General features: G+C 41.5%; 1 protein-coding gene across 1 annotated transcript in view; it reads left to right on the forward strand.

Moving 5' to 3' along the window:
* Nucleotides 1–21533, forward strand: part of INO80 (INO80 complex subunit) — a 141870-nt gene that overhangs the window by 82542 nt on the left and 37795 nt on the right. Inside the window, exons 25-27 of the mRNA XM_011989304.1 lie at nucleotides 8814–8954; nucleotides 15364–15589; nucleotides 20284–20411. Of these exons, the coding sequence (XP_011844694.1) occupies nucleotides 8814–8954; nucleotides 15364–15589; nucleotides 20284–20411 (495 nt within the window). The remainder of the gene's footprint in view (nucleotides 1–8813; nucleotides 8955–15363; nucleotides 15590–20283; nucleotides 20412–21533) is intronic.

A 21533-nucleotide genomic window follows, 5' to 3' on the forward strand; every position in this document is an offset into this window, starting at 1 on the left:
AAAAAAAAAAAAAAAAAAAAAAAAAAGTCCTATTAAGTGGTTCTCTTTCTCTCTCTTTTTTGTTCTTTTTTCTTCAAGGTAGAAATCAATCTATTTTTAGGTTTTTTTTTTTTTTGAGACAGTCTTGCTCTGTCACCCAGGCTGGAGTGCAGCGGAGTGACCTCAGCTCACTGTGCAACCTCCACCTCCCAGGTTTAAGCGATTCTCTTGCCTCAGCCTCCCGAGTAGCTGGGATTACAGGCTTCTGCCACCACACCTGGCTAATTTTTGTATTTTTAGTAGAGAGGTGGGGTTTTGCCATGTGGGCTAGACTGATCTCAAACTCCTGACCTAAAGTAACCTGCCTGCCTCAGCCTCCCAAAGTTCTGGGACTACAGTCGTGAGCCACCATGCCTGGCTAAAATCAATTTAAATGTTTGGACATTTTATATAATTCATCTTGCCTTTGTGGTCTGGTTATTTTGGGCACTTTTAAGGTTAAATAAGTGTTTGCTGAATGACCTAGTGAATAATGGCACATTATGTTAATGAACCAATATTAAATTAATACCAATATTGGTGCATTGGTACTAATCTTTGGAACATGGTATGTATTAATCTGAGGGAATGTCTTCTAGCCTAAAATTACAAGTACAATTTTACTCTTAATATTTTAAATAGAATTTTGTGAAGAGCACTAACTTCTCCTAGGGGTTTAGGGAAAGTGGGCAGGATAGGTAATCTGATCGTTCATTGATCTTATTGCACTTAGTTATTTTTGCCCTGCATTTGATCTGAGAACTAGAGGTGACATTCTTTGGGTAGTAAGGAACACCAGAGAGAAGTGAATCTATAGAAACTTGCAATAGAGGTTGCTAATGAGCTCAACTATGGATTTTAGCCCCTGTAGTAGTACTTATATAACATATTATCTTAAAACCTAGAGATTAAAACAATAAACACTTGATATCTCACACTGTTTCCATTGGCTGGGAACTTTGTAGCAGCTTAGCTAGGTGGTTCTTTTTTTTTTTTTTTTTTTTTTGAGAGAGAGTTGCACTCTGTTGCCAGGCTGGATCGCACCGTGGTGCGATCTCGGCTTGCTGCAACCTCCGCCTCCCGGGTTCATGCCATTCTCCTACCGCAGCCTCCTGAGTAGCTAGGACTACAGGTACCCGCCACCATGCCCATCTTATTTTTTGTATTTTTAGTAGAGACGGGGTTTCATCGTGTTAATCAGGATGGTCTTAGCTCCTGACCTCGTGATCCACCTGCCTCGGCCTCTCAGAGTGTTGGGATTACAGGCGTGAGCCGCCACGCCCGGCCCTTTTTTTTTTTTTTTTTTTTTAAAGAGATATAGTCTTGCTTTGTCACCCAGGAAAGAGCGTAGTGGTATAGTCGTGGCTCACTGCGATCTCCACCTTCAGGGCTCGAGCAATCCTCCCACCTCAGCCTCTCAAGTAGCTAGGACTACAGGCACATGCCACCACACCCAATTAATTTTTGGATTTTGGTCTCAAGGGATTCCCCTGCCTCAGCCTCCCAGAGTGCTGGGATTAGGTGTGAGCCATCGCACCTGGCCAAGGAATTTGTCCATATAAAACTACCACAGCCCCTTATTTCCAGGCTAATCCCATTGTATCAGATATTTCATTATGAAATTTCTTTTGGATTTCCTGTTCTGAGATTCTGGCTTAGACTGTAGATGGGTTCTGACTGTAGTACTAGTTCTCAACCAGTTTTTCAACTAGAAAGGATTTTGGACTCTCTCTTTGTGCTCTGTTACCCGTGTTTCTTCACAGCAAACGTTAGCTGGGAAAAATAGTAACTATAGTATAATAACGAGGTTTTATTTTCAGCAGGGATTCTTTACTCATAAACTCTAACTCCTTGTGAGCATTTTTTTTTCTTTTCATTGCAAACTCTGTATTTTCATTTAATTTGCCACGTTAGTTCTGATTATGTAACTTTAATTATTTGGAAACATAACGCAGAAGAGAAGCCATTCTCCAATGAAGACAAATTATGTTTCAAGGTTTTAATGGAAGATTATGCAAGTTGAGCCCAAATTCCATGTTCCAGATCAGTCTTAAAAAGTTTGGGGTTATTCTTCAGCCAACAGACCTGAGAAGAGACATGGGGAAATGTAAAAGTTGGAAGGGGTCTCATCATTCTTTCTCTTATGAAATTCAAATAATATTTTAGACTAAAGCTCCTTTGGAGCTAACACGCTACTTTTGAATTAATTTCCCCATTTTTAGCTTTGTCTCTTAAGGCAGACAGTTTTTCATTCTGTTTCCTTCTATGCCTTTATTTGTTTTATAAAGAGAGATATACTGTTCCTGTAGCCTGTCTCCTAAATACAGCTTCCTGTCATCAGATCAAGGTAAAGGCTCTGTTTTTCTCCTCTGGTGGAGACAGATGAGTGTTCACTTAGCTACATGTTATCATATTGGTCTTACTAAGCTGTGTGAGGTCACATACTACCTGAGCCATATTCAGCAGTCCAACCCAGTCCTCCCCTTCTTCTCTTACTCCCCGGGGAAAGGAATGAATCCAAACAGCGAGAAACTCTCCTCTCCCCACCTCCCCCAACCCCATAATGTGCCTCTAAAACCCTTGCCCTCACCCACCCTACGGTAAAGACAAAATACGAATTTTTTTTTGTTACAGAATCCAAAGAAGTACCATTTTTGTATTATTAGCTTCAGGATGATACATAAATATCAAGAAACTAAGAACTAGGCTACAGACACAGATCAGTTGATACTTAGGGATGTTTTGGATAAAGTTTTGGGGTTTTTTTTAAATCTCTTAATTGATGTGAATGCTTTTCAGATACTTTCTTCTCTTATGTTTGTAGAACAAAAACTAGCATGGCTCCCTGTGTTCTACTTAATTTTCTTGTGTTCTACCCTGCTTTGCTGTTAAGAATTTCAAGAAGGAATAGATTTGGGTCAAAACTTTCACACACCTTCCCTGCACTATGGTACCTCGGCCAGAGTTATTTTCTTACACTGTTTTACAGTAAAGAGTGTGATTTTGTTTGTTTGTTTGTTTGTTTTGAGACAGTGTCTCACTCTGTCTTTCTACTCAAGGAGGCTGAGGTGGGAGGATCACTTGAGTCCAGGAATTTGAGATTACAGTGAGCTATGATCACACCACTGCACCCCAGCCTGGGTAACGAGATCGTGTCTCAAAAAAAAAAAAAAATCTTATTCAGGCAGCAGAGATAGAAAAGAAAATCTTACTTTGCTTAGAAGAATAAAGACAAAAAAGAGAGGCTGTCATAAATATACCATTTAGTTATCTTTCTTAGGGTGGAACAGATTTGAGTCTATTCCAATTAAATGTCATGTTAAAAATTAAAAATGATGGTTGGCAGACACAGAGTACAGTACCAGTATTGATTCTGTCTCCTGTCTGTCTCATTGAAACTGTTGTCATGGTAATGGTCTACTTATGCATAGTATGTGTTGAACGTTTTTTTTTTTTTTTTTTTTGAGACAGAGTCTTTGTCACCCAGGCTGGAGTGCAATGGCATGATCTCGGCTCACTGCAACCTCCGTCTCCCGGGTTCAAGCGATTCTTCCGCCTCAGCCTCCTGAGTAACTGGAACTATAGACACATGCCACCACACCTGGCTAAGTTTTGTATTTTTAGTAGAGACGGAGTTTCATTATGTTGGCCAGGCTGGTCTCAAACTCCTGACCTCGTGATCCGTCCTCCTCGGCCACCGAGTGCTGGGATTACAGGCATGAGCCACCACGCCCGGTTGAACGTTTTGTATACTCTACAGCTCTAGTGAGTCAAGCGACTTATAAAAATTGGGGACATTTCAGATTTTGCAATTTAAAATACACAAAGGTTCTAAATATAGAGTTGTTTTGAAAAGAGTGGCATGTGTTAAGTTTTAAACACTATTCTGTATTAAATCCTTAGAGTTTTTTTGACAGGCTATTGATGAAGATTCACCCAAACAGAAAGTTTTCAAAAACTCTTCCACTAAATGTTAATTTTCAGCTATAGTATCTGTATCTATCATCATTTCCTAAGATTGTAAGTGCTACAGATGCCCCTTATGGAAAACTCTGGGAAACTATTGTGTTTGTCTGCATTAATTTTCCCCCTTTTTGTTTGGATGCTTAAAGTATCCATGAAAGTAGAATCAGTGTAATCTAAGAGCTGATTTATCGACACTACTATTTCATTTAAAGTGAAACTTTTTCCTCTGTATCTAAATTTGACATGTTCTTTAAGAAAAGATGTAGAAAGCTAATTTCCAGTAATGGAGACCTAAATTTTTAACATAAGCATTTTTAATTTTAAACAAAACATGTAGCACAAAGCATGGCCTTTTATTAAATGAGTAAGTCTAGGTCTGAGGGAAAAACATCTGTGTGTTTTCTGTGCTGTGCTGTGGCAAGGAGTATGCAGCTGTGGAGCCTGTCATCCTGGCCTGCTTATTTTCACTTGAGACTTTTGTATGGTGCGAAAAGAGTCTTTAGAAAAGCCTAACTTCACTACTGTGTGCATATTATAGTCTTGGCGGCAAGACGCACACAGCTGCCAGTGCTTCCAGGGTAATGAGACATTCAAGAGCATGAGAAAGGGACAAAAGAATAGCAAAAGCTGTGACCACGTGAAAACCAAGTCAGATTCCCCATAGTATGGCATTCTTCCTCCCTCCCTCCCTTCTTCTGTCCTTCCTTCCCCTTCCTTCCTTCTCCTTCCTCCCCTCCCTCTCTCCTTCCCTCCCTCCTTCCCTCTCTCTTTTCCTTCCCCTCCTTTCCTTCTTTCTTTCTCCCTCTTCCCTTCTCTATGTCTTTTCTTCTTTCTTTCATGGCTAAGTTAGATTAAAGAAGTATTAAACAAACTTTCTTTTCTATCCACAATATTGCTTAAGGTATTCTTTGTATTCTTCCATGTCAGGCATACATTTTTCATTATCTAGCAATGTCTAACAGTTCATGTTGCTACGTGAAGGGAAATTGGATAGTGTGTTGGTACCAAGGTTCACGTATACTAAACCAGATTTGATGGAACTAATGTTAAGAGAAAAGAATCTAGAAAAGTATATATTGGGTAAAACATTCTAGGAGTAGTCAGGGTTTCTCTAAAGCTGAGGCTATATGTTGAGCATTTTGAACATTGTTACTATTTTTTAAAACCTGGAATCAGAAAGCTATACATCACCTTGACTTAGCAACTTCAATGAGAATACTGTTTTAACCCAGCTCATAAAAAATAAGTGAATGAGCCGGGTGCAGTGGCTCACGCCTGTAATTCCAGCACTTTGAGAGGCCAAGGTGGACAGATCATGAGGTCAGGAGTTTGAGACCATCTTGGCCAACATGGTGAAACCCTGTCTCTACTAAAAATACAAAAATTAGCCAGGTGTGGTGGCACACACCTGTAATCCCAGCTACTCAGTAGGCTAAGGCAGGAGAATTACTTGAACCGTGGAGGCGGAGGTTGCAGTGAGACAAGATCACGCCACTGCACTCCATCCTGGGCTACAGAGCAAGACTCAGTCTCCAAAAAAAATGAAATAAAATAAGTGAATGTTGGCCGGGCATGGTGGCTCATGCCTATAATCCCAGCACTTTGGGAGGCTGAGGAGAGGGGTCACTTGTGGCCAGGAGTTTGAGACCAGCCTGACCAACATGGCGAAACCCCATCGCTACTAAGAATACAAAAATTAAAGGCATGGTGGTGCACACCTGTAGGCCCAGCTACTCAGGAGGCTGAGGTAGGAGATTGCTTGAACCTGGGAAGGCGGAGGTTGCAGTGAGCTGAGATCGTGCCACTGCATTCCAGCCTGGTTGACAGAGAGAGGCTCTGTCCCAAAAATAAAAATAAATGAATGTGTTCTAATTTGGGAATGACCACCCTTGGGAATAGAATGTTGCTAGTCAGACTTTTTCCAGAAAGGTGATAACAAATAATGTGCTTTGTTAAAAGAACCCCCTGTGGTGAGTTGTATTCTTTTCTTTCTAATAACTACAGTGTTGAAGAGAAGATAATTGGAGGAAATGTTCATTCTTTTATTTTCTACCTTTATATTATTGGAACAAAGTAAGAAACAGGTTTCCGTTGAATTTTGCCATTTTAGAGTACTCAAAATGAAGATGATTTCATGCGATCCCTGACAGAGACATTATTTAGTTGCTGGTCTGCAGAAGTTAGTAAGAATTCAGAAGTCTTTAGGTCAGCTACTGCTGCTACCTCAGCCATCTGCCCAGGAATGGTCTGATTGACAGTGGATGTCCCAACTGGCAGCCCTGGACTACTACTTAGCTGGCCGTAATGAGCAAGTTGCTAGACTTGCCATCTCTCCAACCTAGTGAGGGAGCAAGATGGGCTATTGCTGATGTCACTTTCAGGAAACAAACAAAACACATGGCTACATCTTTTTACCTTTTTCCTCCTAGTTGTTCAATATTAGAAGAACAGTCTGACACCTAGCCTACTAATCTTTGTAATGATGCTCATGTTAGACATTCAGGTGATAATGGGCATAACTATGTAGAGAGATAATGAACTTCAATGGAGATGCTACCCAAAATCAAGATGGGAACATAGATGTTATTAAAAGACTGTCAGAAGGTTAAAATTCTTCTTTGGGTAATGACAGGGACCTCAACATTTAGAGAAAAGGCCAAACATATCATAGCTACGTGGGCCTAGCAGTATGTCAAATGTTATAAACACTTCTGTAGTCTGTTTTTGTTTTTTTGTTTTGTTTTGTTTTTTTTTTTTTGAGACGGAGTCTCGCTGTGTTGCCCAGGCTGGGGTGCAGTGGCGTGATCTCGGCTCACTGCAAGCTCCGCCTCCTGGGTTCACGCCATTCTCCTGCCTCAGCCCCCCGAGTAGCTGGGACTACAGGTGCCCGCCACTACGCCCGGCTAGTTTTTTGTATTTTTAGTAGAGACGGGGTTTCACCATGTTAACCAGGGACGGTCTCGATCTCCTGACCTCGTGATTCACCCGTCTCGGCCTCCCAAAGTGCTGGGATTACAGGCTTGAGCCACCGTGCCCGGCCACTTCTGTAGTCTGTAGTTAGAAACCACCTAAAGACAGCCAGGCTATCCTGGAAAATAGCTATAGTCTTCAAATTGTTTGTAACAGTTATTTAGAAGATGCTGATTGGTTCATGGAAACAGGTAACAATGCATATGTCATACTAGACAACTTGAGATCACTCCTTTCAAACTGTGAGCCTTAAGAGATTTCCTTACAGAGATTTAAGCCCTGTGGAAAATAAAGCTGTATAAGTGGAAGAGCAGGATATGAGCTGAACATATTGTCCTCAGAATGATTTGGTACTGGTCAATTATAACTATTCTCTTACGGAGGATCCAGGTTGCTGTTCTGATCTTGGAATTTGTATTCTTGACCTTATAACAATGTATAAATTAGACTGCCTTGTATGTTATCTTCATCTACATGGTTATTTTGGTCACCAACCTGCCTTACTGAGATATCAGTAAAACAAATAAGAATGCAGATCCAAAGATAAAATGTATAACATACTGAAGAAGGAACTTCTGCATCTCTGATATAGAACACCATGTCCCACTGAGGACTTATTTGTATGTGAACATTTCATACATAAAACCTTTCATATGACTAGCTGTAACCTGACGCTGTAACATGAGTTATGAAGTCTGTTAAAATCCTTTTTTTTTTTTTTTTTTTTTTTGAGACGGGATTTCACTCTTTCACCCAGCTGGAGTGCAATGGCATGATCTCGGCTTACTGCAGCCTCCGCCTCCTGGGTTCAAACAGTTCTCCTGCCTCAGCCTCCTGAGTAGCTAGGATTATAGGCACCTGCCACCACGCTGGCTAATTTCTGTATTTTTAGTAGAGATAGGGTTTCACCATGTTGGCCAGGCTAGTCTCAAACTCCTGACCTCAGGTGATCCACCTAAAGGGGATCCTGGCCTAAAATACATTTTTGATAGAGCAACATAAGTTAACAATAAATATATTTTAAATGGTTGTCAGAGGCACTAAAGAGATACGATTTCCTGTCATTGACCACTTGTATTGATTACTCTGAATAAATTAATAAGAAAACAAATGATGCTAAACTGCCTTAAAGAAAAATTTAGAAGGAACTTGCCAGGTGCAGTCGCTCACGCCTATAATCCCAGCGCTTTGGGAGGCCGAGGCGGGCGGATCACCCGAGGTCAGGAGTTCAAGACCAGCCTGGCCAACATGGTGAAAACCCCGTCTGTACCAAAAATGCAAAAATTTGCCAGGTGTGGTGATGAATGCCTGTAGTCCCAGCTACTTGGGAGGCTGAGGCTTGAGAATAGCTTGAAGCTGGGAGGTGGAGGTTGCAGTGAGCTGAGATCATGCCACTGTGCTCCAGCCTGAGTGACAGAGCAAGACTCTGTCTCAAAAAAAAAAAAAAAAGAGAAAAATTTAGAAGGAAATTGTGTTGGTCATCATTGTTTTCAACACAAGACATGAGTTTGCATCCACAGTACAACAGATGAACCAAACTTCCCCTGACATTCCCATACAAGTGTTTTGTCTAATGAAGTTTTGCTGTGCCTGTTTTTGATTAACAATATCTCTTCCAGAAAAAGGTAGACTTATAAATGACAGTTGTTTAAGGTGTATTAATAAAACCACATTTTGAAATTAACATAGGCTTCAACTGTATTGTATACTTGGATCTAATTAGTGGTTGTTTATTAGAATTAATAGTATTTCAGGGAAGAAAGCTCTTAAAGTTAGATGTTTAATATGTGACTTTTTTTTCATTTTGCTTACATTAAACATAATTATAATTGGCACTCATTTGCATTTTTATTTTGCAGTCTCTTGTTTTCAGCAGCCACTGTAAAGCAGTGAGTGGCTACTCAGACCAGGTCGTCCATCAGCGGAGATCAGCTACTTCCTCTCTGCGTCGCTGCCTGCTCACTGAGCTGCCATCTTTTTTGTGTGTGGCCAGTCCACGAGTAAGTGCTCCAGGAGGGAGGAGATTAAATAGATGGTAACAGGAGAAATAAACCAGTTTTTAAGGGATTTATTTCTTAAAAAGAATTGTTTTAAACTATTTGGACTTTAAGAAACATATAAATTCTAGTATTTTAAAAGGTGGGCATTTGTGGTTCTGGCTTTCCCCAAACAACACTTATACTCACTTTCATTTGTTGATTTAAGAGTAGTTTATGGTAGATAGCTTCTTTTTATTTAGTCAGGGGCTCTAAACTATGGTGGGAATAAGCCATCTGTCAGGTAGAGTATATATCACGCAACAGCAGGGTCAGGGGCGAGGGAGCCATTTGTAACCTGTGTTGAGGTTTTTGAGGGTTTTCATGGGAGGGGGTCAGATTGGTAAGGATGGGGGGAGATTTGATCTGGTCATATCACCTCAGTACAGTCTCCAAATAACAAAAGGAAACATAACACTTAAGCGTCAAGAACCTTCTCAGTGTTGTGTTTTCTTGCTTTCCGAAGCAGCCTCGCTTGGACTATCATTCACATGTCTGTTCCATCTGAAAAGTGACTGTTGTATCTTCTTTACTATTCACCTTTTATCCACTGTTATTTGCAGATTAGGGTTAGTTTCTATTGTGGTTTCAACTTTGAGCAGTTGTCTGCATCCTTCCTAATACCCTGTTTATCAAAATAGAGCACTCTTACCGTTGCTGACACCCATTGCTGCAAAGGCTTTAATTGGCACATTGGGGTTGTTTACTTTGCCTACATCTTCCATCCTCTTTTTTATCCCTGTTGATCAGAGCCAGACGAAAGATCTACGAAGAAGGGAAATAATCCAACTGTGGCCACGTTCTGTGGTTAGAGCCAAGAATGAATTTCTGTCTTCCCAGTTCGTTTCTTTTTGCTCCAAGAGGCAACTTTCAGTTAGCCAGGAAGCTCTAAGAGGTTGACATTTCTTACCCTTCTATGTTTTTCTCTTGTTTATCCACTCATCTTAACAAGTGTACTGTTTTTACAGTTGTTGTTTTTTTTTTTTTTTTTTTTTTAAATGTTTTTGAGGCAGGGTCACACTGTGTCACCCAGCCTAGAGTGAAGTGGCATGATTTCAGCTCATTGCAACCTCGACCTCCTGGGCTCAAGTGATCCTCCCACCTCAGCCTCCCAAGTAGCTGGGACTACAGGTGTACACCACCACTCCTGGCTACTTTTAAAATCTTTCGTAAAGAAGAGGTTTTGTCATGTCGCCCAGGGTGTTCTCGAACTCCTGAGTTTAAGCGATCTGCCTGCCTTGACCTCCCAAAGTACTGGGATCACAGGTGTGAGCCACCGTGCCCGGCCTATTTTCACAGTTCTATTCAAAGAAGAAGGAGCCTTTTCCATCTTCCTTGTTAATATTTTTCTACCATTATTTTTTATCAGCTTGCGTTCTTTATTTAGTTTATCAAAAGACAGAATCTGCCAGGGGACCCCTAGAAAGATGAATCCTATTGACTCCTGCCTGCCTAGATTTCTCTCTGCTGCTCCTGTGCTATATGGGTTTAATAACCCTTGTCACTATCAACTTTGTTTGGTTTATACTGGTTATCCAGAAAGTATTTGGGTTTTGTACATACCCAACATGTTCTTCCAAAGTATTCTTGGTCTTAGAAGCTTAAGTTGATGCAGGGAAATGCACTTTTTCTAGGAAGCATTTAAAGCCAAGTGCTTCCATAGAAAGCAGTCTTCGGTCTTTCATGGTTGTATGGTTGGTCTTGTTCTCTTAGTATGATAGGTGTATATACCAAGAGACCTAATAAGAGGAAGTTTAGATTTCTGAGAGAGGCACATCAAGTCTTTTTTAACTTCTCCTGTTCCCAGTGTTTTGTTTTTTGTTTTTTGGTTGTTGGTTTTTTGTTGGTTTTTTGAGATGGAGCCTTACTCTGTCACCCTGGCTGGAGTGCAGTGACACAATTTTGGTTGAATGCAGCCTTCGCCTCCGAGGTTCAAGCAATTCTCGTGCCTCAGCCCCCCAAGTAGCTGGAATTACAGGCGCATGCCATCACACCCAGCTAATTTTTGTACTTTTAGTAGAGACAGGGTTTCACCTTGTTGGCCAGGCTGAGCTCAAACTCCTGACCTCATGTGATTCCCCTGCCTAAGCCTCCCAAAGTGCTAGGATTACAGGCCTGAGCCACTGCGCCCAGCCTGTTTCCAGTGTGTAAGGAGCCAATAAAGATGAACTATCTTGGCCTGTAATTGTATTTATTTGTTTACCTGAAAGTTCTTCATTTGTTACCAGTTGGATCTCCCCAAATATCTATAGCCCACCACTCTCAAGAACAGCCCCACTCTCTCACACATGCATGTCCCATCTGTACTACTTCAGTATTGTTTTTAGAGGAGCCAGAAATCCCAGCTACCATGCCTGCTGCTGCTGTTTCTCTCAAGAAAAGTAAATGTAGCTTGAGGAAAACTCTTAATTACTGTGAACATGTGTTGGCAAGCAGGGAGCAGAAGAAAGCTTTTATCGTTTGGCTGAAAGGCTGCTCCTTTCCCGCTTGGCCCCTCCCATGTTTGTAGAGTTTCTTTACATAGCTAAACCTGAAAATGGGAGTAATTACACCATGATTAGGAGGACAGGAAGAAGAGTTTAGGTATCTCTGAATATTTCATACACAGATATACAACTTTTACCTTTCAGATCAGTCCTAGGGATTCAAATCAGTGAATAAGGCAAAATGTCATGAGATACCCTAATTATCTTATATTGACTTCTAACCTATCTGTATTGGGGGGAGAGAAACTGAAGTCCTTTGAAGCCAACCCTGGCCTTGAATTAGGCAAATTAATTTCTCTGACACATGCTATGAAAACTTCAGGGTCAGTTCAGGAAGAACTGTGCCACTATGGAAGGAATTATAGGAGTTGTTTTATCATTAGCTGAGGAATTAATTCTGCAGGGTTAATAAATTAAGGCCCTAGGAATTCTTACCAACATACTGCAGCGCTTGGAGCGGTTACGCTTCCTTCACCTAGAGCAGGAACATACATGTCCTCAGGAAGGACGCGCTGAACGCTTAAGGAGGCAGCCCCTGAAGGTACTGTAGTTTCAGAAGTTAATGAAGCAAGAAAGGGGTTAGCTTCTGTAGGACAAGAGGGAGTATACATTTTTTGTGGGGAGGGAAGAATGGTACGTCATGCTTCATCTCCCCTTCTTCTGATCAAATCAGAAGGTCACTTGGGGTTAGCAGAATAGGGGGAGGCTATCTGGGATACAGCTGACTTAGAAAGCAGGATTTATTCTAAGTAGATTGTACATTTTTGCCCTCATTTGGACCTCATAAGTACATTGCTTACATACTTACAACATGACATTGTATGATTCTGCATATATTAATATCTTGATCCCGGGCTCCTGGCCAAAGAAGCTTGTCAAAACATGGAAAAATATTTCACTAAGAACAGTGTCTTATAAACCTCTCAGCCTTCAATCCTGGACCTGGAAGGGTATCATCAAACTGTAAATTGAAAAATAGATGAAAGTTTATAAGTGGAAAAAGTTGTTTTGTTTTTAAACTATAAGAGTGCCTAGAAATGAATCCCAGGCAGAAAAACCATTCTTCTTGTGTGTCTGTTCTTTCATGCTGAGATTCTGGCTTTTGGCTTTTCATCTCGAGAATATGAGCACAGAGTCTTTATGTAAAAAAAATTTTTTTAATCAAAACGGTTATCTGTGAATATAAAATTGGTCTGTATGAGTCTTTTTTTTTTTCCGAGACAGAGTCTCGCTGTGTCACGCAGGCTGGAGTGCAGTGGTGCAATCTCATCTCACTGCTGCAACCTCCACCTGTTGGATTCAAGTGATTCTATCACCTCAGCCTCCCGAGTAGCTGCAATTATAAGCAGGCACTACCATGCCCGGCTAATTTTTGTATTTTTAGTAGAGGCGGTTTTCACCATGTTGGCCAGGCCGGTCTCGAACTCCTGACCTCAGGTGATTCACCCACCTCGGCCTCCCAAAGTGCTGGGATTACAGGTGTGAGCCACCGTGCCCAGCGGTGTGAGTCTTACTAGAGAAGACTAAATATGCTTTACTCATCTAAGAGTATGCATGCTGTTCAAGATACATAGAACTGGTCATATTTCTGTAGTGTACACTATTACTTTTTAAACTTTTTATAGAGGTATAGCTGCTATTAATTTTGCAGGTCTGCAACACATATCCTACAGGGGAGATGTCTGCTCTGACCCAGAATCTGCTGGGATACTGCCATGTCAAGTCATAGAAGGGAAAGAGACCCAATTTTCATCCATCTGCTTTGTATTCCCATATTTATTTGCTTTCATTTGGTCCATATTTATTTGCCCATGCTCATTTATTCATGGGGAAAAATGAGTAAGTTGGAAGCAAGAAAACAAGCTCCTTTTTTTACCTTTTTTTTTTTTTTTTTTTTGAGACAGTCTCTCACCCTATCGCCCAGGCTGGAGTACAGTGGCACAGTCTTGGCTCATTGCAACATCTGCCTCCTAGGTTCAAGCCATTCTTGTGCCTCAGTCTCCCAACTATCTGGGATTACAGGTGCACGCCACCATGCCAGGCTAATTTTTGTATTTTTTGTAGAGATAGGGTTTTGCCATGTTGGCCAGGCTAGTCTCGAACTCCTGACCTTAAGCAATCTGCCACCTCGACCTTCCAAAATGCTGGGATTACAGGTGTGAGCCACCACGCCCAGCCGAAAACAAGTTCCTTCTGGAGAAGATAAAGGTGTTACGAGTTTCTGATACTGTTTGGATAAACTATTTTTGTTGTGAACTGGTTTTGGAACTCCAGGCCCAGTTTGCTGTGACCCTCTGTAGTTTTGCATCTGGACTATAGATGGCACTGCTCCCTAGCAAACTCAGTTCTTCATCTGCAAGCCAGAGTATTCTCTGGTTATTGGTAAACGATGCTCTTTCTGTCACATTGGTACCCTCCAGAGGCACCTGCAGCCCCATGGTCAGCTGTTTATATGCCTCAAGGCAGTATTTCTCAAGGTTCAGCTTGGGATGCTGGGGTGCTTGTCAAAAACATAGATCTGTTGGCCCCTCCTTCAGTTCTTCTGTATTGAAATCTACACTTTTGATCCGCTTCAAAGGAGGTCCTTATGCATACCAAAACTTGACAGCCATTTCCCTAAAGCTTGATCAACATGAAAATAGAAAAGTTAATAGCAAGATCAAGTTCCCTCGGTGCCTAACTTCCATGAAATAATAGAACTACCTAACTAGATACAGCCAGTGTTTTATGTTCTGATCTCTCCTATGCTGTGGCCCTTGCCTCTCATACCCTGTTTCTCCCCATGTCTTAGTCTAGCTCTAGGGTTCTTCTGAGCAATTCTGCGTATGCAGATTGAGTATCTCATCCAAAAATCCCAAACCCAAAATGCTCCAATGAGCATTTCCTTAGTGCATCATGTAGGCACTCAAAGTTTTAGATTTTGGAGCATTTTGGATTTTAGATTTTCAGATTAGGGATATTCAACCTGAAATGGGCTTTGAGCATTTTTGTCAGCGTGGGCTTGACGGATAATCACAGCCTCCACATTTTAACAAAAGCTAGCCCCGTCATCTTCAACAAGTTCCCTACCAATTGACTTCACAGGTATCCAAATACTGCCTGTTAGAGTAAGAATAAACCCAGATAGCCAAAGAAGGATAAAATCTGTATTTCTGAATTGGCGGGAGCCCTCTACTCCATTGAGTGAGCAGCAGCTGAGTATTGTTTGGTTACACCTTGTATTGAGATAAGAATTTGTGTATAGCCTTTGGCCAAGCCAGGAAACGAATCTGCTACTCTCTGGCAATTGCTTCCCTACTCAGTTCCCTGCCCTCCCCACTCCCCCTTCTCCAGTTTACCGCCTGAAAGTTTCTCTTTCATTAGGTTTGTCAGTCAGCAACCTGGTCAGGGAAGAGGAGAAAGCTGTCGATAAATTTGGGAGCTTTGCCACAAAAGCATTAAAGATGACTTCAAATATGCCAGGCCAATATTCTTTAGTTTTTAAATGATGTCTGACTAGCTGCAGCTCCCTTTCTGTCATCACCATCATGCGTATGGCTAAGAGAACTTTGCCAAGAACAGTATCTAGCAATGAAGGAGGTGGGAAAATGATCAGATATATATGCATGTAATAGAGTTATTGTTGACTGGTGTCCTGGTTTATCTGCAAACTCCAGCTGTCTTTGGATCTTTAGTTTGTTTGCAGGTTTCATGTTATAAGAGGTTGGCTTTTTATCTGGAAAAGCTCACTAAGTCATTAGGGACAGCTTAGTGTGCCAGAACAGGTATTTAAAACCACTAGTCTAAGAACTATCCACATTAGTCTGATTTCAAAGTTGAGGTTCCCAAAAGGCATAGTGTGTATAGACAATGTGAAAGAGCCATCTCATGTGAATCTTTAACTGCAGGTTACCGCAGTACCATTGGATTCTTACTGCAATGACCGAAGTGCAGAATATGAAAGGCGAGTTCTAAAGGAAGGAGGGAGTCTGGCAGCCAAGCAGTGTTTGTTGAATGGGGCCCCTGAACTAGCTGCAGACTGGCTAAATCGACGATCACAGTTCTTCCCAGAGCCGGCTGGAGGTCTGTGGAGCATCAGGCCTCAGAATGGCTGGTCTTTCATCAGGATTCCAGGTGAGTTCTCAGTTCTCTTGGAATATGTTCCTCGCTTTGGCAAGGGGAGAACCAGGGTTCTCTCCATGTGGTCCTTTCAGATATTTGGAGTTTACTGTTCTTGAGGTTTCTACTTCCTTTTTTGCCCTTAGTAGTTTATAGGTAAGAACATTAGTAATTTATGATGAGTGGAGAGAGAAATAATTTTAGATTTCTGCTTAAATACACTCCTTTGACATGCTTACAGCTGAGAAAGAAATGCCACTCTTAAAAGGTAGAAATAAACTTAGTAGGATAGGCTGTAGGTCGAATGAGTACGGTTGTCTTGTGCCATTGCCAGTGGAATGAATGAGAAATGTCGTCACTCACAGAAAGCCTAGTTTAAATAGCATAAGCAGTGTTCTACATGAAGCACTAGAGATATGAATGATAACAAGAGAAAAACAGTGCATTCTATGCCAAAATACTAGCGGATTCCCAGATCCCCTAGGGTCAAAGTCGAGGGTCGAAAGGAAACTAGGTTTTCATCTTTGCTTTAGTGAGACTACTTTTAAGGAAACTGAACACAGAGAATTCATAGGCTCACGTTCTTTGCTTACACCTGTAGGCAAACTGGAGTGGTAGCTTGGAGCTATAGTGTTAGTTTTGGTTGTCCAGATTCTCTGACATTTTGACTATATTCTGGTTTTGTTTGTTTGTTTGTTTGTTTGTTTTGAGACGGAGTCTTACTCTGTCGCCCAGGCTGGAACGCAGTGGCATGATCTCGGCTCACTGCAAGCCCTGCCTGAACCTCCCAAGTAGCTGGGACTACAGGCACCCACCACCACGCCCGGCTAATTTTTTGTATTTTTAGTAGAGACAGGGTTTCACCATGTCAGCCAGGATGGTCTTGATCTCCTGACCTTGTGATCTGCCTGCCTCGGCCTCCCAAAGTGCTGGGATTACAGGCGTGAACCACGCGCCTGGCCGACTATATCCCTTTTACTGGCATGTAATGGAAATAAACTAGAGCTAAGCATTGAACAGAGGTCTTCTTCTGTCTCTAAGAGATAACTGGATTCCAGTGTGCAAGGCCTGGTTTTTCCATTTTATTTTGTCAAGTGTCAAGGGGTTTGCACCAGCCTGTTAGTAGCTTGGAAGTGCTTTGAGAACTCCAAGATGTCTTTCTGAGTATCTGAAAGCAGTATTACACAGGGCCTTGTAACTGACTTAAAGCACATGAAAGCAGTGAGTGGAAATAATATTGTTTGAAAATCAGGGGGGCAACCTAAGTGTAAAGCAAGCTGATAAGGAAACCACAGAATCCCAGGCAAGAGATGAGCACCGTTATTGAAAGAAGCAAGATAGCACCTTACTTCTTTTTTCTCCCTTCTTCATTCTGGCTCCTAAGTTCCCATTATAGGAGTAGATGGCTTATTGCTGGCGTTGTGGGAATCTCTTGTGGCTTTTCCTGTTCTTTGAAAGAAAAATGGACCTTGTTTAAATAGCAGGAAGCGTCTGAGTTCTTTTTGCATCGATAAAAAGCACCAGCCTCACTGGCTGTTTACTGTGAGAACCAACCAGCTCCTCACCCCATTGTGCTCTGTAGACTAGCTGGGACAGGGCGGGGGTTGGGGGTGTCTCACTGGAACCCTTATTTCATCTCTTTCCTTTATACTTTTATATTTTCTCTTTCCCTGAGAAGGGTTGCTTCCATATTCCTTGAGAGACTAACCAGAATCTTCGGGGTTTCACACCTTTTCTTCTCCATGTTTCACCAGAAAGATGTACAATCCCTTCAAAAAGTCCCCTTTCCTGGGAAAAAGGAGATATTATTTAATCTTCTGCCCTAATTTTACTGCCATAGGATACATTCTTTTTATCGCTGAACAGGATTTTACACTGTGGATGGTAAAAACCTATATCTAAATGAAAGTGCTATAAGATTATACCATAGGATTGTAGGAAAGTTTGTAAGAGAGTATGATAGGTTTGTTCATTTCAACATTTTTTAAGCTCCTGTTTTATTTATTTTTAGCACCCAAGGATCCAGAAAGCTCCTGTTTTAAAGAAGGGGTTGGACACAGGTTTGACTTAGCAGAATCAGCTGAATTTCTAGGGAATTGTGTTCCTTATGTCTCTGTATCCTGCTTAACAACAGGTGGAGCTCTTGTCCAGTGCAGCTTAAGTGACTTCTTAAAACTTGGCTAACAAATGCCAGCCCCAGAAGTCACTCTAGTGTGTTCAGAGAAAGAAACCTGTTTTTCCTGCATATCTTATTTCCTCCATTTAGCATGCTTACCAGCAAATCAGAGATAGTGTTCATTGCTTAAGTGTTTTAAGGCTGTTGCTGAAGTGTTTCTTCTTAGTCCTTTTCCTTCAGGGCAGTACAAAGAAATCCAGTCCATCCACTTCTCCCTTCCCCACCTACACAATAACTAGATAACAAGCTGACAGCAGGTACCATTTCATGCTTCCTTTAGTCGTAGCAGAGTTCTGTCTTTATAAGTATATGCACATCTTCATTTCTGAGCTTTTCTAATCCTAGGAACAGTTCATTCTGATTAGTAAAGTAAAGTAGATGTGGGAAGCAGGACTGTTTGAAAACCATTGAATCATGATTTAGTTTCTCAAAATTCAGACATAAAACAAATTTGTATATGCATTAACATTTGTGCTGAAAGAGTATATCTAAATGGAGAAAGAAGATAAGCAGGCTACAGAAATCTTAGGAACTTAGCTTGCCCACTCTCACTCAAGGGCTGAAAAATATATTGTCTTTTTTTTTTTTCACCTTGTGCTTTTAATGAGAACAGAGAGAAGTATAATATCTAAAGCTGATTGGTAGCTCTGTGGTGAATGTTTAGGAGCTATCAAAATTGAGAGACCTCAGGGAATTCAGTTACTGGAGAAGGGTAATTGTGGTAAGAATAAAACCTTAAAAGTTGTTATGAAAGCTTTGCTGCCTGCTCAGACTTGGAATTTATACAGTACTCCTTGTCTGGTGCCAGGGAGAGGGCTTAGCAGTCAGTTCTGTCCCAGCTGCCGTCATTTGATTGTGTTGGTAAGGAGACCAACAAAAAGAAGAGCATTTCAATAATCTAAACAGGACCAAACAAAGAGACTGAACAAAGGTGTGTGCCACAGTGTCAGGGAGGGGATGGTGGAAGGAGACATGGCCTGGCAGCATTCCGAAGGTGGGAAATGGCAGGCTGCAGTGCAGAGGGAGTAAACAGCCAGGACCTGTGGCTTTGTAGCAAAGACAGAGTGGCCAATGATTTGTTATGGTGCTGTCAGCACATCCGTTCTTATTCTTTGTATACAATAATTGTGCATTTGGCAAATTGTGGCAAGAACAGAGAATGACTGTTGAGAACTTTTGGATTGCTGTCAACAGTCAGACTCTGTCATTCTGAAGAAATGCCATAGGTTCAAACCCAGAAACTGAGGAGGTACTTTGTGTTTTTCTTGACAGTTTTTCTCTTTTAAGTGTTAGTTGTCTACATAATATCTCTGTCCTTTCTCCCTTTTTGTGTCCTATGGCCACTTCCACATATACTCTTACCCAACCCCTTAAGCCTATACTCTTCCCCTCTTAATGGCAGCAATTGTTCAGGGCATGTTTATGGACCAGTCTGCAAACAGGAAACTCTACTTCCTGAATATGATGGGAGTTAAATGATACTAACTGAATAAGATGAAAATTTGTGAGTTAAGTGTTCTTTAAAAATCTGTTGCTAAAATGCTTTTCTTGTGAGAAGAGGAAGGAGAGCGCACAAGTTAGTGAGCGAGAGGAGCTTCATTGCGGAGAAACTCAAAGTCAGTCTTTCTGAAAAGACCTGCTGTCTTTATTGAATTAACATACAACTAGGGTTAATGACATTTACCTGCCAACCGATTTGCAGTCCTCCCAGAGAGCTAGTTTTGGGTTTAAAAAAAAAAAAAAAAAGGTAAGGGGCTGGGTACCATGGCTCAGCACTTTAGGAGGCCAAGGCGGGAGCATCCCTTGAGCCCAGGAGTTCAAGACCAACCTAGGCAATATGGCAATACCCTGCTTCTACAAAAAACAGAGACAAAATTAACTGGGTGTAATAGCTCACCTGTAGTCCAAGCTGCTTAGGAGGCTGAGATGGGAGGATCACTTGAGCCCAAGAGGTCAAGGCTGCAATGAGCTGTTATCGTGCCACTGCATTCCAGCCTGGGTGAAGAGTGGGACCCTGTCTTGAAAAAGGGGAAAAAAAGAGAGAGATTATAAATCTCTTTGTTTGCTGTTCTCCAAAGGCAGGTAGGATACATTCTCAGTGCTTTCGAGATGTAGACAGTCACAGAACTAGCAGAAACAGATATCTAGAGATAGGATGAACAAAGGAAAAACAAAATTTTCAGGTCACTTAACAGCAGATTGATGTAGATGTCACCCATAGGTGTCAGTGTATACCTGGTGTCCTCTGTGTAAGGATGTGGAGCAGGGATGCTTTTAAGTGCCTTAAGAGCACATGTCTGATTGAGAGTCATCAGGGAATTTACACTTCCCCCTTTTGGGATATCTTTTCCCAGGGCACTCTTGGAGTCATGATCTTTTCAGGGCTTTGCATTCTCCCTTTAGAGCACTTTTCTGATCTCATGATGACAAGCATCTTGGTTATAGTGTTTGTGGTTGCATACAGCTTTGCATTGAGTGATTTTGTCACTTCAATTAAATACAGTTCCCCCCCACCCCCTTTTCTTCTCCCCAGGCAAGGAGAGCCTCATCACTGACAGTGGAAAGCTGTATGCCCTTGATGTCCTGCTGACTCGGCTCAAGTCTCAAGGGCATAGGGTCCTTATCTACTCCCAGATGACCAGGATGATAGACCTGCTGGAGGTAGGAGAAGGAATCTTGGGGACCTAGGATACCTTGATATTTAATTTGTAGTAATCAGATGTCCATAACTAATGTTAGTCCTGCTTAATGGGAACCCCAAAACTCTCTTTTTTCTTTTTCCTCTTTTTTTTGAGACATAGTCTCACTCTGTCACCCAGGCTGGAGTGCAGTTACACGATCTCAGCTCTGCAACCTCTGCCTTCCGGGTTCAAGCAGTTCTTCTGCTCCAGTCTCCCGAGTAACTGGGATTACAGGTGTGCACCACCACACCCCACTTTTTTTTTTTTTTTTTTTTTTTGTATTTTTAGTAGAGATGGTGTTTCACCATGTTAGCCGGGCTGGTCTTGAACTCCTGCCCTCAAGTGATCCACCCACCTCAGCCTCCCAAAGTGTTGGGATTACAGGCGTAAGCCACCACACCCAGCCCCCAAAACTCCTTATTTTGATTTTATAATCTATAAAGGGAGCAGAGTTAGATCCTGGCATGGGGAGTATGTGAAGGACTTGCGCCCCCTTCCCTATACCAGTGAAATAGAACACCCCTTACATCTTTCTTTTACTAGGGAAGACATTTCTTAATTTTAAAGTAGGTCACAGCGTAGGAATCTAAAATTATGTATGGAAAACAAGATTTAGGATTAGTTCTCTGTGTAAAAAAGCAGAGAACAGCTATTCAACCTGAGTTAATGTAGTGATTCTCAACTTGACTACTTACTGCAATTACCTGAGAAGCTTTTAAAAAATGTGGATGTCTAGTCCCATTCCTAGAGATTCTTTCTTACTACGTTTGAAATGAGGTCTGGGCATCAGGATATTTAAAAGGTCCTGGGGTGATTCTAATATGCAACCAGGCTTGACAGCTACCAAGTTAGTGGAAAAGATATAACTGTGCAAAGCAGCTTTTGTTTCTTTAATTGCTTCTTTGTTGAGGTTTTTCTCTTTCTTGTCTGAGTGGTGACTTATTTTTTAAGGGACAGGAGGTCACAGACCTTGAAACAGGAGAGTGAAAATGAGAACAGATAATCACAAACTAGTAGAATAAGTCTTTATATAAATAAAGTTTGAGAGGCAAAAGCACCTGGTTGTCAGAGGTACATGAATATTCTCATGTTTTTATATATG

This window comes from Mandrillus leucophaeus, unplaced genomic scaffold (assembly GCF_000951045.1).
Source record: "Mandrillus leucophaeus isolate KB7577 unplaced genomic scaffold, Mleu.le_1.0 Scaffold35, whole genome shotgun sequence".
Classification (NCBI taxonomy): Eukaryota; Metazoa; Chordata; class Mammalia; order Primates; family Cercopithecidae; genus Mandrillus; species Mandrillus leucophaeus.